The sequence below is a fragment of the Pezoporus occidentalis genome, unplaced genomic scaffold (genome assembly GCF_034315485.1).
Source record: "Pezoporus occidentalis ecotype Australia unplaced genomic scaffold, CSIRO_AGI_Poc_V1 ctg44, whole genome shotgun sequence".
Taxonomy (NCBI): Eukaryota; Metazoa; Chordata; class Aves; order Psittaciformes; family Psittacidae; genus Pezoporus; species Pezoporus occidentalis.
In genome coordinates, this window is record NW_026915769.1 from 3,582,742 (window position 1) to 3,595,432 (window position 12,691).

At 41.0% G+C, this 12,691-nt stretch overlaps 1 protein-coding gene across 3 annotated transcripts in view; it reads left to right on the plus strand.

Moving 5' to 3' along the window:
• The first annotated feature begins 2,453 nt into the window (after positions 1-2,453).
• Positions 2,454-12,691, plus strand: part of FBLN1 (fibulin 1) — an 81,399-nt gene continuing 71,161 nt past the window's right edge. Inside the window, exons 1-2 of one of the 3 annotated variants that reach the window (XM_062634927.1) lie at positions 2,454-2,609; positions 2,964-3,166. In XM_062634927.1, coding sequence (XP_062490911.1) covers positions 3,091-3,166 — 76 coding nt within the window. In that variant the 5' untranslated portion in view covers positions 2,454-2,609; positions 2,964-3,090. Of the gene's footprint in view, positions 2,610-2,759; positions 3,167-12,691 lie in introns of those variants that run through there. The other 2 variants (XM_062634928.1, XM_062634926.1) reach the window with 2 other exon arrangements.

A 12,691-nucleotide genomic window follows, 5' to 3' on the forward strand; every position in this document is an offset into this window, starting at 1 on the left:
TTAGAGATGCCATCATAAGCCATATGGCATAAAGGTGGTGACTATGTCAGCCATCTTAGCTAGACTTGGAGGCACAGTTTCGTCCACAGTAGGGAAACAGGGAGGTCTCAAGTCCTCCCATCTTCCTTTGCTTACTTAGAGCCTGTAAGTAAGCAAAGGACTCAGGCTGGTATCCATTTGGTGTGGATAGTCAGTAGTTTGGGATTTGATAATGAAGATTCTCAGTAAATCATCTTGCATGCATCTGTAGCACTCAGTGATACATCCTTCCTATTAAGAAGGAAAAAAGGCCTTTTTATGCATGTTTAGTGTGGCACATTTCCATAACAAGAACCAGTATTTTTTTTGCCAAGAAGTTTCTCTTCTTGGGCCCTATGGCAATGGAAATTAAATCTAACTACAGTTAGATTTCATTTCTCTTTTCTCTCTTGCAACATTCTTCCTGAAAACAGAGAAGACACAGCAATTTCCTTTCCCTCTCTTTTGCTCAACTTCTGGGACAGATGGGTGGAGAAGAAAAAATCAGGATATATTTTACTCTGCAGTAAAACAGAGGAGCTGGAAGACAGAACAGCTGGGACTACAAGGCAGGGGTTGATGTCCTTACATAGGCTTATTCAGGCCATCTCAAGAATTCCTGTTCCTATGAAACTAAGTAGCCAAATGACAATTGTGAACTTGCTACCATAGATGGTTAGATTTGTTAGAGTAATTATAAATTCTTTGTCAGGCTACTTGTATGTATCTACTCTCAACAAGACCCTTGGAAATGACTTGCGCAATAATTTGTTACGCTGTCATTACTCATTAATCTGAGCTTCTGCAAATGATTTTTATTCTTCTGAAGTACAAATAAAATCCTCATTAAAGAATTTGTTTGTTTTAAAAGCTACACAAAGGATTACAGGGCTTTTGCAAACAGATGTAAGAAAAAATGTGGTTATGCAAAACATTCTCTCACATAGACTGTTACTTTCTACTGACTTCCAGGACTTTTTGAATTGAGCCCGAAGTGCATGGCTTAGCTCTCTACAAAGGTTGGGGTCAGTAATTGGAATCACATGTACTCAAGACCACTGAATCTGATTGTAGGTGAGAGTGCCGATTTATACTGGAAATGTGTATTAATATTATGAAAAAAAAAACCCACCCCAAATCAAGGAAAAACCTACTATCAGATCTGCAGATGACCATAGCCATGATGGTTTCTAGAAATATTCTTAAACTGTTCTTTGAATTTGTTTTATTTCCAGTAAACAGGTTGTGGTGGCAAACTAAACAGGAACAAGGAATAACCTCACTCTGGAGTAAGAATGTCCACACATGGTGTTAATCAGGGTAACTTGTGTGGACAAGCTATTATGTGTGACTTTACATGGTTTTTATCAGTTGAGTTGGAAGGCACCATGAGAGGGTTAGTGGAACCAGGTTCAAAAGCAACAAAAGGAAATGGCCCCTCACACAGTCACTGGTCGATCATTGCAACCTGTTGCCAAAGCATATTTTGGATGATAAAAGTTTTCAAGAGCTCATGGGGAAACAGGATAAATAAGTGGAAGAGGAATTCACTGAAGGCTGCTAAGTACACAGAAACCACATTCCACTGAGGAAATGCTCTAAACTCAAAGCAGCTGAAGCCTGGGACAGCAGTTGGGAGAATTATCATGTATGTTTCCCTTGTTCATACTCTTCCTTTGGAGACCATCTAGGATCATTGCTGAAAACCGGCTACTGGGATAGTTGAATGCTTGGCAGTATGACTATTTTTATCATAGAATAGTAAAATGATCTGGGCCAGAAAGGACCTTACAGATCATGTAGTTCCAACCCCCCAGCCAAGAGCAGGGACACCTTCCACTAAACCACACTGCTCAAAGTCCTATCCAGCCCCATTTATGTTCTTGAGTAAGAAAAGGGAAGAGCAAGTAACCTGGTGCTGAACCAAACATGCACACTTTCAACTCTTACTGCCTTAAATACTTTTCCCAGCTGGCCATTTTGAAAAGAGATACTCAAAAATTGCACTACTGAGTAGCTACAAGAGGAGCAGTCTAACCAGAGTCCATGTGGCACAGCTACCGAGTAAACACACACTGATTTCCAACTGTTTGAGTAAAACTGAGGACAAAGTATAGAAGGTGATGAACTCTCCATTTGTTTCCATGCACATTTGCCTGCAAATATTATCCCCCTCATTATCTTGAAGATCTTTGCAACAGCATAGCCAACTGGGTGCTTTCAACTCCAGCTCTTCCTTTGACCACTATCAGTGTTTGTGTTCCTGTTTAAATAAGATAAGGCGGTTTAAAAAAAAAAGGGGGGGGGGGGTGTAAGATGGGGGGGAGGGAGGAGAGAGTAGAGCTGACTGCCGCATTTGGGTTGAAATTCTCATCCTGACTTTTTAAGGAACAGGGAAGGAGGGATTTCCTCCCACCTCCCCCCCCCCCCCCCCCCCCCCGATGAATTTCATTGAAAGATTCTAGAATATCCCTCCTTTATAAAATCATTTTTTATTGACAAAAGTTGTGTTGGAGTAAACTCCACGGAAAGAGCAAGAATGGGGGTTGAAAATCTTCTCTACAGAGGTTAAACCTTTCCTTCTCTGCTAGGTGGCTTCTTTTGTTTTGTCTTTGTTTGTGGCTTTCTCCTCCTTGGCACCGAGAGAAGTCGCTGCGTTTCTCCTTCACAGAACCAGTCACGCCGGCCCTAGGTTCACGCTGAGGATCTGTAAAGTTTTCCAGCTAAAGGGAGTCAGTCACTTTTACAGCGGGGGGTGTGTGCGTGGGGTGGCGGGGACAGAGGTAGGGTATCAGCAGCAACGGGGCTCTGCCGCCGAGCTGTAGTGGCAGCTCTGCTCTGCTGAGCACTTGCAGGCGGTATAATTAACCAGGCAGGCAGTGAATTAAATCTTTGTAAAGCCCACCGAGTGGGGGGTTCCTGCAAACTTTTCCAACCGGTCTCAGGCGGCTGGGATAACATCAGAAGCAGCAGCAGCAACAAGCAAAAAAGAAGGAGCCCGCTGGACGGTGCAGAAGAGCCAAGCCAAGCTCGGTGTGAGAGCTCCCGCTGACGGGCAGCTGCGGGCGGCCGATGGACAACCTCCGCGGGGCCCGGCCGCTTCGGCTGCTCTTGCTCCTGGCGCTGGTGCCTTCGCTCCGGGGCCAAGGTAAGTGCGGGGAGCGGCACGGAGCCGAGCCGCGGGCGTCCGCTGGACTGCGCTGCGCTGCGCCTCGCTCCCCCTTCTCCCGCCGCCTCCCCGGCGCCCGTGGGCCCGGCTCTGCACTCGGGACTAGCGGCGGGGGGTCCCGGCCAGGAGACTGTGGGCGGCGGGACGCCTCACTGCCCCAGTGGTACCCGCTCCGGTGGGAGCGGGAGGCAGCGCTCCGGACAGCGAGCTGTGTGTGACCCGCCGCTGGAGGTCCGTAGGGCAGTTGGTCCTCTGGGCTTCCTCTGTTGTCCCCCGTGCCCCCCACCTTTCCCGTACCCCTGGGGCGTCCCGGGCAGGCTTTAAAGCGCCTCTGCCACGTTCAAATGAGCTGAAAGGCGTGGCGTGCACCGGTTCCGCAGCAGCTGCCCAGTGCTGTCGGCTCCTGCTGCCCCCGGGGCCGCCGCCCCCGGAGCGCTTTAGCTGTGCTCTGGCGGGTCGATGCGAGGCTCCGCAGGGACGGACTTGGCCAGCAGGAACTGGTGAGTGGGTCCTTTGCGAGGCCGGGCAGCGCTGTCCTCCCGGAGAACCAGCCGGCCGGGCCCCCGGGGGGCGGCCAAGGGGCTCTTGCAAGCCGATGTCCCAAAAGCGTCACCAATGTCCCTTGTCGGAATGTTGGCGCTGTCGCACGGTGCCCCTCTGCAACGAAAGGGGACCGGTGCATATGGGGGCCGGGTGAAATCGCACACCGTGAAGGTGATGTGTACCAAAACGGGTGGTCAGGGGAAGTGCCAGGTCTGATCTGCAGGGGACCAAATTACATCCCCCCCCCCTCCCCTCAAATGGGAAACAGGAGCAGGAGTTACGTGAAATCTCAGTGGAGCAGGAGGAATAACAAAGCAAAAGATGCAGGCTTTTTGAAGATAAAATGTGAAACATTTATGAATTATGGGGTGTGATGTAGTTGCTTTTGAAAGCAGGGATCTGTGTCCAGGCCATGGCTCCTTTCCCATACTACGCACTTTTCCCCTGTTGTCTCAATACCATATAAAAAATGGATATTCAGTTGATTTAATTCAGTGTAGCAATCCAATGCAAATAGAAGTGGTAATATATGACAAAGAAACTACTTCTCATATGGTGATAATGAATTTGTCATAGCTAACAGATAAGCGACTTTTTCTATTAGAGTAACCTCGAGGGGGCCATTCAGACTTGAGGCTTGATTGTGCTGTAGTCCAGGCAAACATTTAGAAACATACGGTCTCTGGCATAGGCCTAACAATGGTAGACAAAAGCCAGTGTTCTGGCTCTTTGATTTTCATATGGAAGAGCACTACTCACAAATATCCTTCAGAATATTTGCTTTCTGATAGAGATGTTAGCCACTCCTTTTAAAAAAGGAGGGAAAAATAAAGGTTAGAAAAACAATATTTAGTGCCAGAATCTTCAGATCACTCCTACTTTCTCTCAGATAACAGTACATCACCAAAAATGTGGCTTTGATGTATCACAGTGATCAGACATGGTAATTTTAAGCATTCCGAGTTATGGTAAAACATAGAAGAATTTAATCTTGTAATCTCTGCACATTTAACCTTAATTACTGGACTGCTTCTTAGAAAAAGGATAAGTAATTAGATATATAAGTTCAGGTTTTCACAGGGTTTTTTTGAACACAAAATATAGCCAAATTTGTCTGTAAAAGGTATACCAGGTTTTTATTCTCCAATAGAAATCCATACTCTAATTCCCTGAGAATTTCTACATCTATAGAATTCTGAATGCAGTACGCTAGATAAAATTAGATTTAAATGTCTAAAACCAGACAACAGTCCTTGCTTAGGATACTACATTTTGAAGGGTAGATTTCACTCAGGTGAAATAGTTATTGGTAGTTGTAATTGCTGTAAGAAAGATACTTTTTTTTTCTGCATTATTTCACATGGCCATCTGTGTTTTGCAGGCAAATGAAGTAACTACCTTGTGAGATCATGTTGTTTAAGTGCAGGCTCTTTGGGAGCGTGCCTCCTTTCCTCTGTGTGACTAGAATAAGGGGGTTTGGGGCAAAGACGTGTTCCTAAGCGCTTTGGTGATATAATTGCCAAGTTACTAGGACAACGTATTTCTGAAAGAGCTTCCTCCTAAGCTTTTTACCATCAGGTTTCTTGATTGCTTTTCATTGCTAATGAATCGCCAAATCATCAGTATCTATTAATTAAAGTCCTCATTCTGAAAAAAACCCCAAGGGACTGCTGCCTTCAGTGTAACTGTCCAGTGCATATGAATATGAATATGCACATCATTCTTTGCAAGAGTAAGGGTCTTAAAAACCTTCTAAATTCTATAATGCAACCTTATTTTATTGCAAAATTTACATTTTTAAACCATTTTTTGTTGTTGTTTTCCTTATAATATAAACTGCCATCTACTGAAGAATACAAATTGTTCACATCATTATGTCCAGTCACTGTCTGAATAGTTCATCCTCTAGCTGCATCTTTGGCATGTCTTGGTACTACAGGCACAGACAGTTTAACTCACTAAACATCTGGAAACATGTCTATTCAGGGTGAGCTTAGAGTTTGCAATAAAAAAAATGTTCCACTGAGTTTGTGGAATGAGTTTTATTTTAAGATTATGATTTTTACATGTGCATTTATAGCAATAAATTTGTAAGAAGTGTATGGGTGGAGGTAGAACTTCCAAAAGGCTAAATCTGTGCTTTCTTGCCTTCTATCATAGATAAAATCTCCCCCCAAAATCAGATAGTATCAAAAAATACAGTTCTAAAATGTGAGTGCTATCTCTACGTTAGTTTTAAGTTGAGGTTTTTTGTAATAGTCCATTTTCAGACATGACATTTTATTGCAGTCAGGGGAAGAGCAAAATGTTAAAACTCTTGGTTTTCATCTGTGTAATTGAAAACAGACTTGTTAGTGAAATCCAAGATGAAAATCCATAAACTAGCTTATCAAGTTACTGCAGTATATTTATATCACTGTCAGATTTCAGGCACTACCTGATAGCAGGTCAATGCATTTTCAAAAGTTATTTATTTATTGTTGCACTTTAGCCCATTCTGCAAGTTTCATATCAACTTTACATGTGTTTTTAATAGATAGTTGTATTGAGACCAACTTGTTCTATAATACTTTTATTAACATTTTCTGAAAGATGTGTGTTAGCCCTCTGGGAGTTGGCAGAAATAGGATTACCTGGGACCATGAAAGAATTTAAGTTTGGTTTTGTGAGTTATGGATAGACCTAAAGAAGTAGGAGACAAAATCAATTCAGTAAACAGAGGACATGGATTTACTAGATCTAGTAAAATATCTGTACAGAATAAAAGGGGATGAGACAGAGAAGATCAAGAAAGAGAGCTGAAATCCAAATAAAAAACCATCAGAGCATAGTCAGGAATTTTAATGGTAACATACAGCGGTTTAGGATGAAAGAGATAAATGAACAAAAGCTTTTGTGAAAAAGGTAGCAAGATGTGATGGTTGGCAGTGACAGGGAGTAAGGAAAATGAGCAAAGTTAAGAAAGAACAAATTAAGAAGGTCGTTTTAGCCAGAATGGGCAAAAGTTCTTGTAAAGCACTCAGAAAATACCAGGCATATATATTTATGGGTTTATTTGATGGAAAGAAGTAGGCCAGCTGTTGAGATTTCAGTAGTCATCACATATAATTAAACTGTGAGGGTGGATAACAGTGCTCCAAGGTAAGATATAGAGGTGAAGGGGCAGTATTGAGAAGATGATTGCAGGCTGAGAAAAGATGGAAAAATTGTCCACAGAGAAGTCCATGAAGGAGTTGTCAAGAGAAAAGGGAATACAGAGGAATAGGGCACAAGAAGCAAAACAAGAATATATAGGAGAGGAAGGGTCATTACAGATCAGTGAAGAGCCCTAGAAAAATGTAAAGAATTTCTGGACATAACATTTTGTGAGTAAAAATCAGTTTAGAAATGCTCTGAATAATGTCAAGTTAAGTGGAGGAGTAGTCAAAGTAGTACCTACAAAGATGACGTGGTGGGTAACTTACAGTGACAGGGAGAGTGTGTACAGTAACTGTGACAGAAACCTGCCTGTTTATACCCTTGGTGAGGATTTTTGTCCTGCTGAATTAATTTCTGGCAAGTCACTGGAACAGTCCAGTAAAAGTTGCAAAAGTCTTTTCTGATCAACTGCATGCACCAGTCCTAAAGAAGGATCTCCAGTGCTAATGCTCTCCTCAATTCACAGATTTGTATTTGTAATAGACCAGGTTGGATGCAGGTTTGAGCAACCTGGTCTAGTGGCAGGTGTCCCTGCCTGTGGCAGGGGGTTTGGAGCTACATGATCTTTAAGGTCCCTTCCAATCCAAACCATTCCATGATTATATTTGACTATATAGTTAATGAAGTGTCTTGGCTTCACTTATTTAAACAAGTAGCACTTTCCCCCCCCCAGCTCTCATGAATACTTTGTCTCTGCTTTGTGCTTGTATAACCTACTTAAAAACTTTGACAAATTGCCCTTTTGATTTCAAGTATGTGCTGTTGGATCTTAAGAAGATACTGAATTTCTAGATTCTCACAAATTCTCGTGAGAATTCTTTTCAGTAAATCAGATTAGTGGACAATCTTCATTCCAAAGAAGCTGAATGATATCTGGGATGAGGTTTTGGGTACATACTACACAAGTCTAGGAAGTATGTTGTTTTCTGGATTATGGTAGCACCCATAAATGACCCATGCTGGACAAGACTGTAAAATGTTCCCTGCTAAAGGGTTCACTTTTGGCTCTAGTCAAAATCTGGATTGAGACCTTAAGATTAGTAATAAAGCAGTACCTAAAAAAATCTTCTGTATCAATGCCAAAGTAAGTGTATGGATATTGAAATACTTTGCCAGATATATTCCAGATTTTTAAGGTATTTCCAAGGATTTAGTAAGCACTGGAAGGATATACTGTACAAATGCTACCAGCAGTGCATCCATTCAAAATGCTACAATCCTCCAGCTTTGAAGTTCTTATCACTGACTAAATTTCAAGTATTGAGTACTTCTAATATCAATACTTTGGCGGAAAATCTGGAAGAGCTAGATACCAGTTTGCAGCTCAGTATACATAATTTAAAAAATGAGGAAAATCTCATGTAAGAAAAAGTTTTAGTAATGTTTTCTCCAAAACAAAACCTTCTCCAAATCATTGCCTTATAATTACATGCAAAAACTTGATCTTTGTTTACTTCATGTTCTGTAAAGTCTGTGGTTCTCTCCATACTTGAACCTTGTCCCACTGTGGGTAAAGTTTATCCCATCTACTTAATGTTTCCAGACTATTCTTTAAATATAGCAGTAGTAGAATATGAGAATCCTTCATCATTGTCCATTTTTTTAAAATATATATATATTCAGCAATAAACATGCCTACAGAGTAGATCTGTTTCACTTAAGCAGTATATAAAAGGATAGTTGTTCTTGCTCATTTTCTGATCAGATGAAAACAGAGAAATCCCAGTGTGAAAATGTTTTTCCTGTAACTATTTTTCATGAGAAAATACAGGAATGCTTAAGCGTATGTATGTTTGGTACTCTGAGACGTGCAGCCTTGTCATATTCTCAGATCCTTCCTATTTCAGTTGCTTTAATTTGAATATATATATATAAGCTTAATTCAAAGCTCTTTAAGATTTATCTAAAGACTGTCATTTACTTCAGTATGTTTTGGATTAAGCTCATTATACAAATGAAAAGTATTAACAATAGCTTTATTGTTACCTCTTATATAAAACTTTCTAAGCACACTTTTTTTTTTTAAGATTTGAAATGAAAAATCAAGAGAAGATAAAAAGTTTTTCTTACATGAGAAAGAAAATGACACTTCAAGGTATCAACATTTTGTGAAGTAATTTCATTACATGATTTTTTTCATACAGGGAAGAGTGAAGAACAAAATTTAACATATGCTTGTCCGAAAGAGCAGTTGCTGTTGTTCTCCCAATTATGAGTCTTTTTCACAGATTCACCTTGTCATCTTGGTGAGACTGGGTTCTTTAGGCCACCTGTGCCCATCAGAGCTGTGAATGCACTCTTTTTTCATGTTTTTGTGAATATGTAAGGTCTAAGATAGCCATTACTTATACTAAGCTGTTTACATGATGCTGACTTGGTGGGCTGTAGTATTAAGTTTCTCTCAGTATCTTTGTGTCTTCTAGAAATCTTCAGAACATCCTTCAGTCTTCTGCTTTCAGTATCATCTTTCAAACTCCAGCATCCTTACAGAAGTCCCCAAAATAATCTACCTGGAAAGATGAAAAAATTCGAGTCAATTTCTTTACAGAAAAGTCATCCATCCACATGAAGTAGCAATCTTCAGACACATAGAAAGTTGTTAAAGTGTGTAGAAGCCTGTGTGTAGGAAATAATAACAAAAAAAATAGGTTTCAATAGGCTTTTGAAGTGGACAGTGAGGTAATGTATTGTTAAGCATTCTCTGTCATTGCCTAGAGCGGTTATGGGATCAGCCCCACTTGATATTGTTTTGAACTAGATAGGAATCTGCCTAAAACTGACCATATTTTATCAGTTTTGCCTGAGATTAGCGGGTAAGAGAAGACAACCTCTTGAGGGCTCCTACATCCCTATCTTTTATGGTATTTTGATATATATTCAAAATGCCTTATAGTCTTCCTGCAATAAATGGAGTCACCTTTTCTAGTTTTTTAGTAGCCAGTTGTCTACTTTTTTTGAAAAGTTTTCTTACTAGGCCTGAAGCAAAACAACAAAGCTACAGTAAAGCTCTTACTTTCCCCACCAGAGAAAACAAGGCATGTTGCAACATAACATTGCCTCCCTTAGGACTGTCCGTATCACCAAACATAGCAGCTACCTTATCACCAGCTATTGCCATGAATGATTTTAAGAGCTGCTTTTATAAATTGCAAACAGACATCTCAAAATGAGGTTTGGTCATATCTGAAAAATCCCCCTAATTGTGTGATGGCCACTGCTGGTGCTACCAGAGCCACATTCCCCATAAATGAGTGCTCTCCAGACCTAAGAAAATTTCCAGTAAAATGTTGGCTGTTTTAAAACCAACCACAAAACACACTAACGTACCAGGCATTTCCTTTAGGGTGCTGCTGCTTTAGTTTAGTGTGCTAACTGGGTTTCTTCAATGATTTCAGCTATTCTGAAATAATCACACTTAGCTGAGAATTCATCTGAAGGTAAAGGTTCAAACACTTAAAGTCTATTCAGGTCGTATTTCTTAGTACATGAGCTGTAGGTGATTGCCAGTCCTTAAAGATCCAGTATGACCTCCACACTTGGAAGAGAGAAGCACTATTATAATAGGCTCTCTTTGAGGGCAGGCAGTAGAGAGACAGCCTTGTGGGCTGCAACAGATGCACTAGAAATTGCTTCCTGGCTTGTGCTGTTGTGGGTATTACAAGACAGGGCATCTTGGTTCCAAGTTTTATGTTAGGGAAGTTTAGACTCGTATATTCTTTAAAGGAATCTGTAAGAACGATCTAGTGTGGAAGGACCAAGAACAGCTTACTGTTGAAAGGTGACTAATGCCACAGCTCAGCTGTGTCTATTCATCTTACCCCGTTGGCGTATTGGCATATTTGATGGGCAGTCTTGAGGTGAACAAGAACGTCTCTGAAGAAAAAGGGAATCTCCTATTCATTTTAGTTCTTTCTCTGCGTATGAAGTGGAGGAGAGGCATTTTCATGCCAACTCCAGCCTGAAGAGATCCAGCAAATACATCATCTCAGATGGAGAATGGTAACGGTTTCCTGTATCACCCCATTACTCCAATTCAAACCATTTGTTTCAGGGAATCATGAGGCCTGATTTTCTGGTTTATGTCTTTCTCTTTCACAGCTTCAGGTGTCCTTCACCCTTTCCTCTGCTCTGTGTGCCTAATCCCTAGGTTTATACACAAGATCAAGATGTAACAAGGCTGTACTTATCATGTTAGTCTATTACCAGTTGGACCTTTGAAGTCAGCTGGCTTCTCTCTTGTCTAAACATATCTGGGTCTATTTGATGCTTTCAGTGACCAGCCAGAGTGTTTTTCCATTGCCAGAAACAGCATTTCCACAATTTGTTGTAAGCACAGCCAAAAACTCAAGACTACAAATCCCAGCTGGCAGCACTTGACTGCCATCCCTGCTACAAAAGCAACTGCCTTGTCCACCTAATATTAGCCAGGTGTCATTGTTCCAAGAACAATTGCTTTGGCATAGCAGATCAGGCCAAGCACACTTTGTCTGCCCTGAACCTATAGCACAGTTGAGCCTTGGCCAAAGGGTTGTGCAGTCACTCTGGGCTTTTTTGTCAGGAAACTACAGATGTAAAGGGAGGTTGGAAGACAACGTGACTCTGAATAATACAGGTGATCAACGTGTTATTTTGAGGATCAAAATCCGTATGTAGACTTGAGGGTTTTTTCAGCTGACGGATGAGCATCACTAGTAAGAGATTTTCTTGACAGGACAAAAAAAGTTTTGTCAGAAAGGTATGCTGTGAAAGTTGAAAGTATTTTTCTTACTGGAAATCTGAATGAATGCATGCCTGTTGTAATCATGAGTTCCAAAAATTCTGGATGACATACTGTTGCTGAAGCATGTTGGAATGGTGCTGAGCTTTCACAGAGTCCATCTGCTGCCTGTGTCTGCGTATGCTGAGAAGTGATAATCATGTTCTGCTTTCTCACATTCCATAGTGCTGAGACTGTGACAGAGTAAATTGAGTGAAGGGAAAGACCTGCACCACGATTTACAAACGTTATCAATTCATGTCCTTAAAAGATTAAAAACATCTAAATAAGGAGGTGTGACTTTGACCCCTTGACCTGCATTCACTTTCAAATCCATACCCAGCTATAGCTGGTTATGTGGGCTGAGAGGTTGATGAATTTGATGGTCACATCACCTATTGCACTGAAGAACTGGAAAGCTTTACTAGCACTAGTTTGTTAAACCCACCTAGGCTCAGGTGTAGCATTGGTTTGGTATTATCATTAGCTTTATAAATGTTCCATAGGTCAGCACTGAGTAATGAGCAGCTATCTAATCCTGCGCTGTACATAGGAATTTCCATCAGCAGCCACTGTACAGAATAGCTGCTATTACAGATTGTTACTTAAAAAATCTGTCCCTTTTTGATCTAGATGGAATGCTACTGCCATGAAAATTATCCAGTCCTTTTTACTTCTGCTTATTTTTTTTGCACAATTCCCAGAAACAATTCAGGGTTTCTCATTCCAGGAATCATGCTTTTGGGTAGCATTTTTCAGCTTATCTTTCTTTTGCAGAAAATACTCACTGTAGCAGCTGAATAAGCAATCATTACATCATAGAAGTCTAAGGTTATATAGATTTTAACCACATTCCTTGCTTTGAACTCCCACGCAGTATGGCAATCCTGTTAAGATTAGAAGACTACCTTTTTTTTAAAACAGCCATATGCCTGTACACATTTTGCTGATGCAAGCATAGTTCATTGCTAGCGCATGGATGCATCATCTACACAAAATATTTGAAT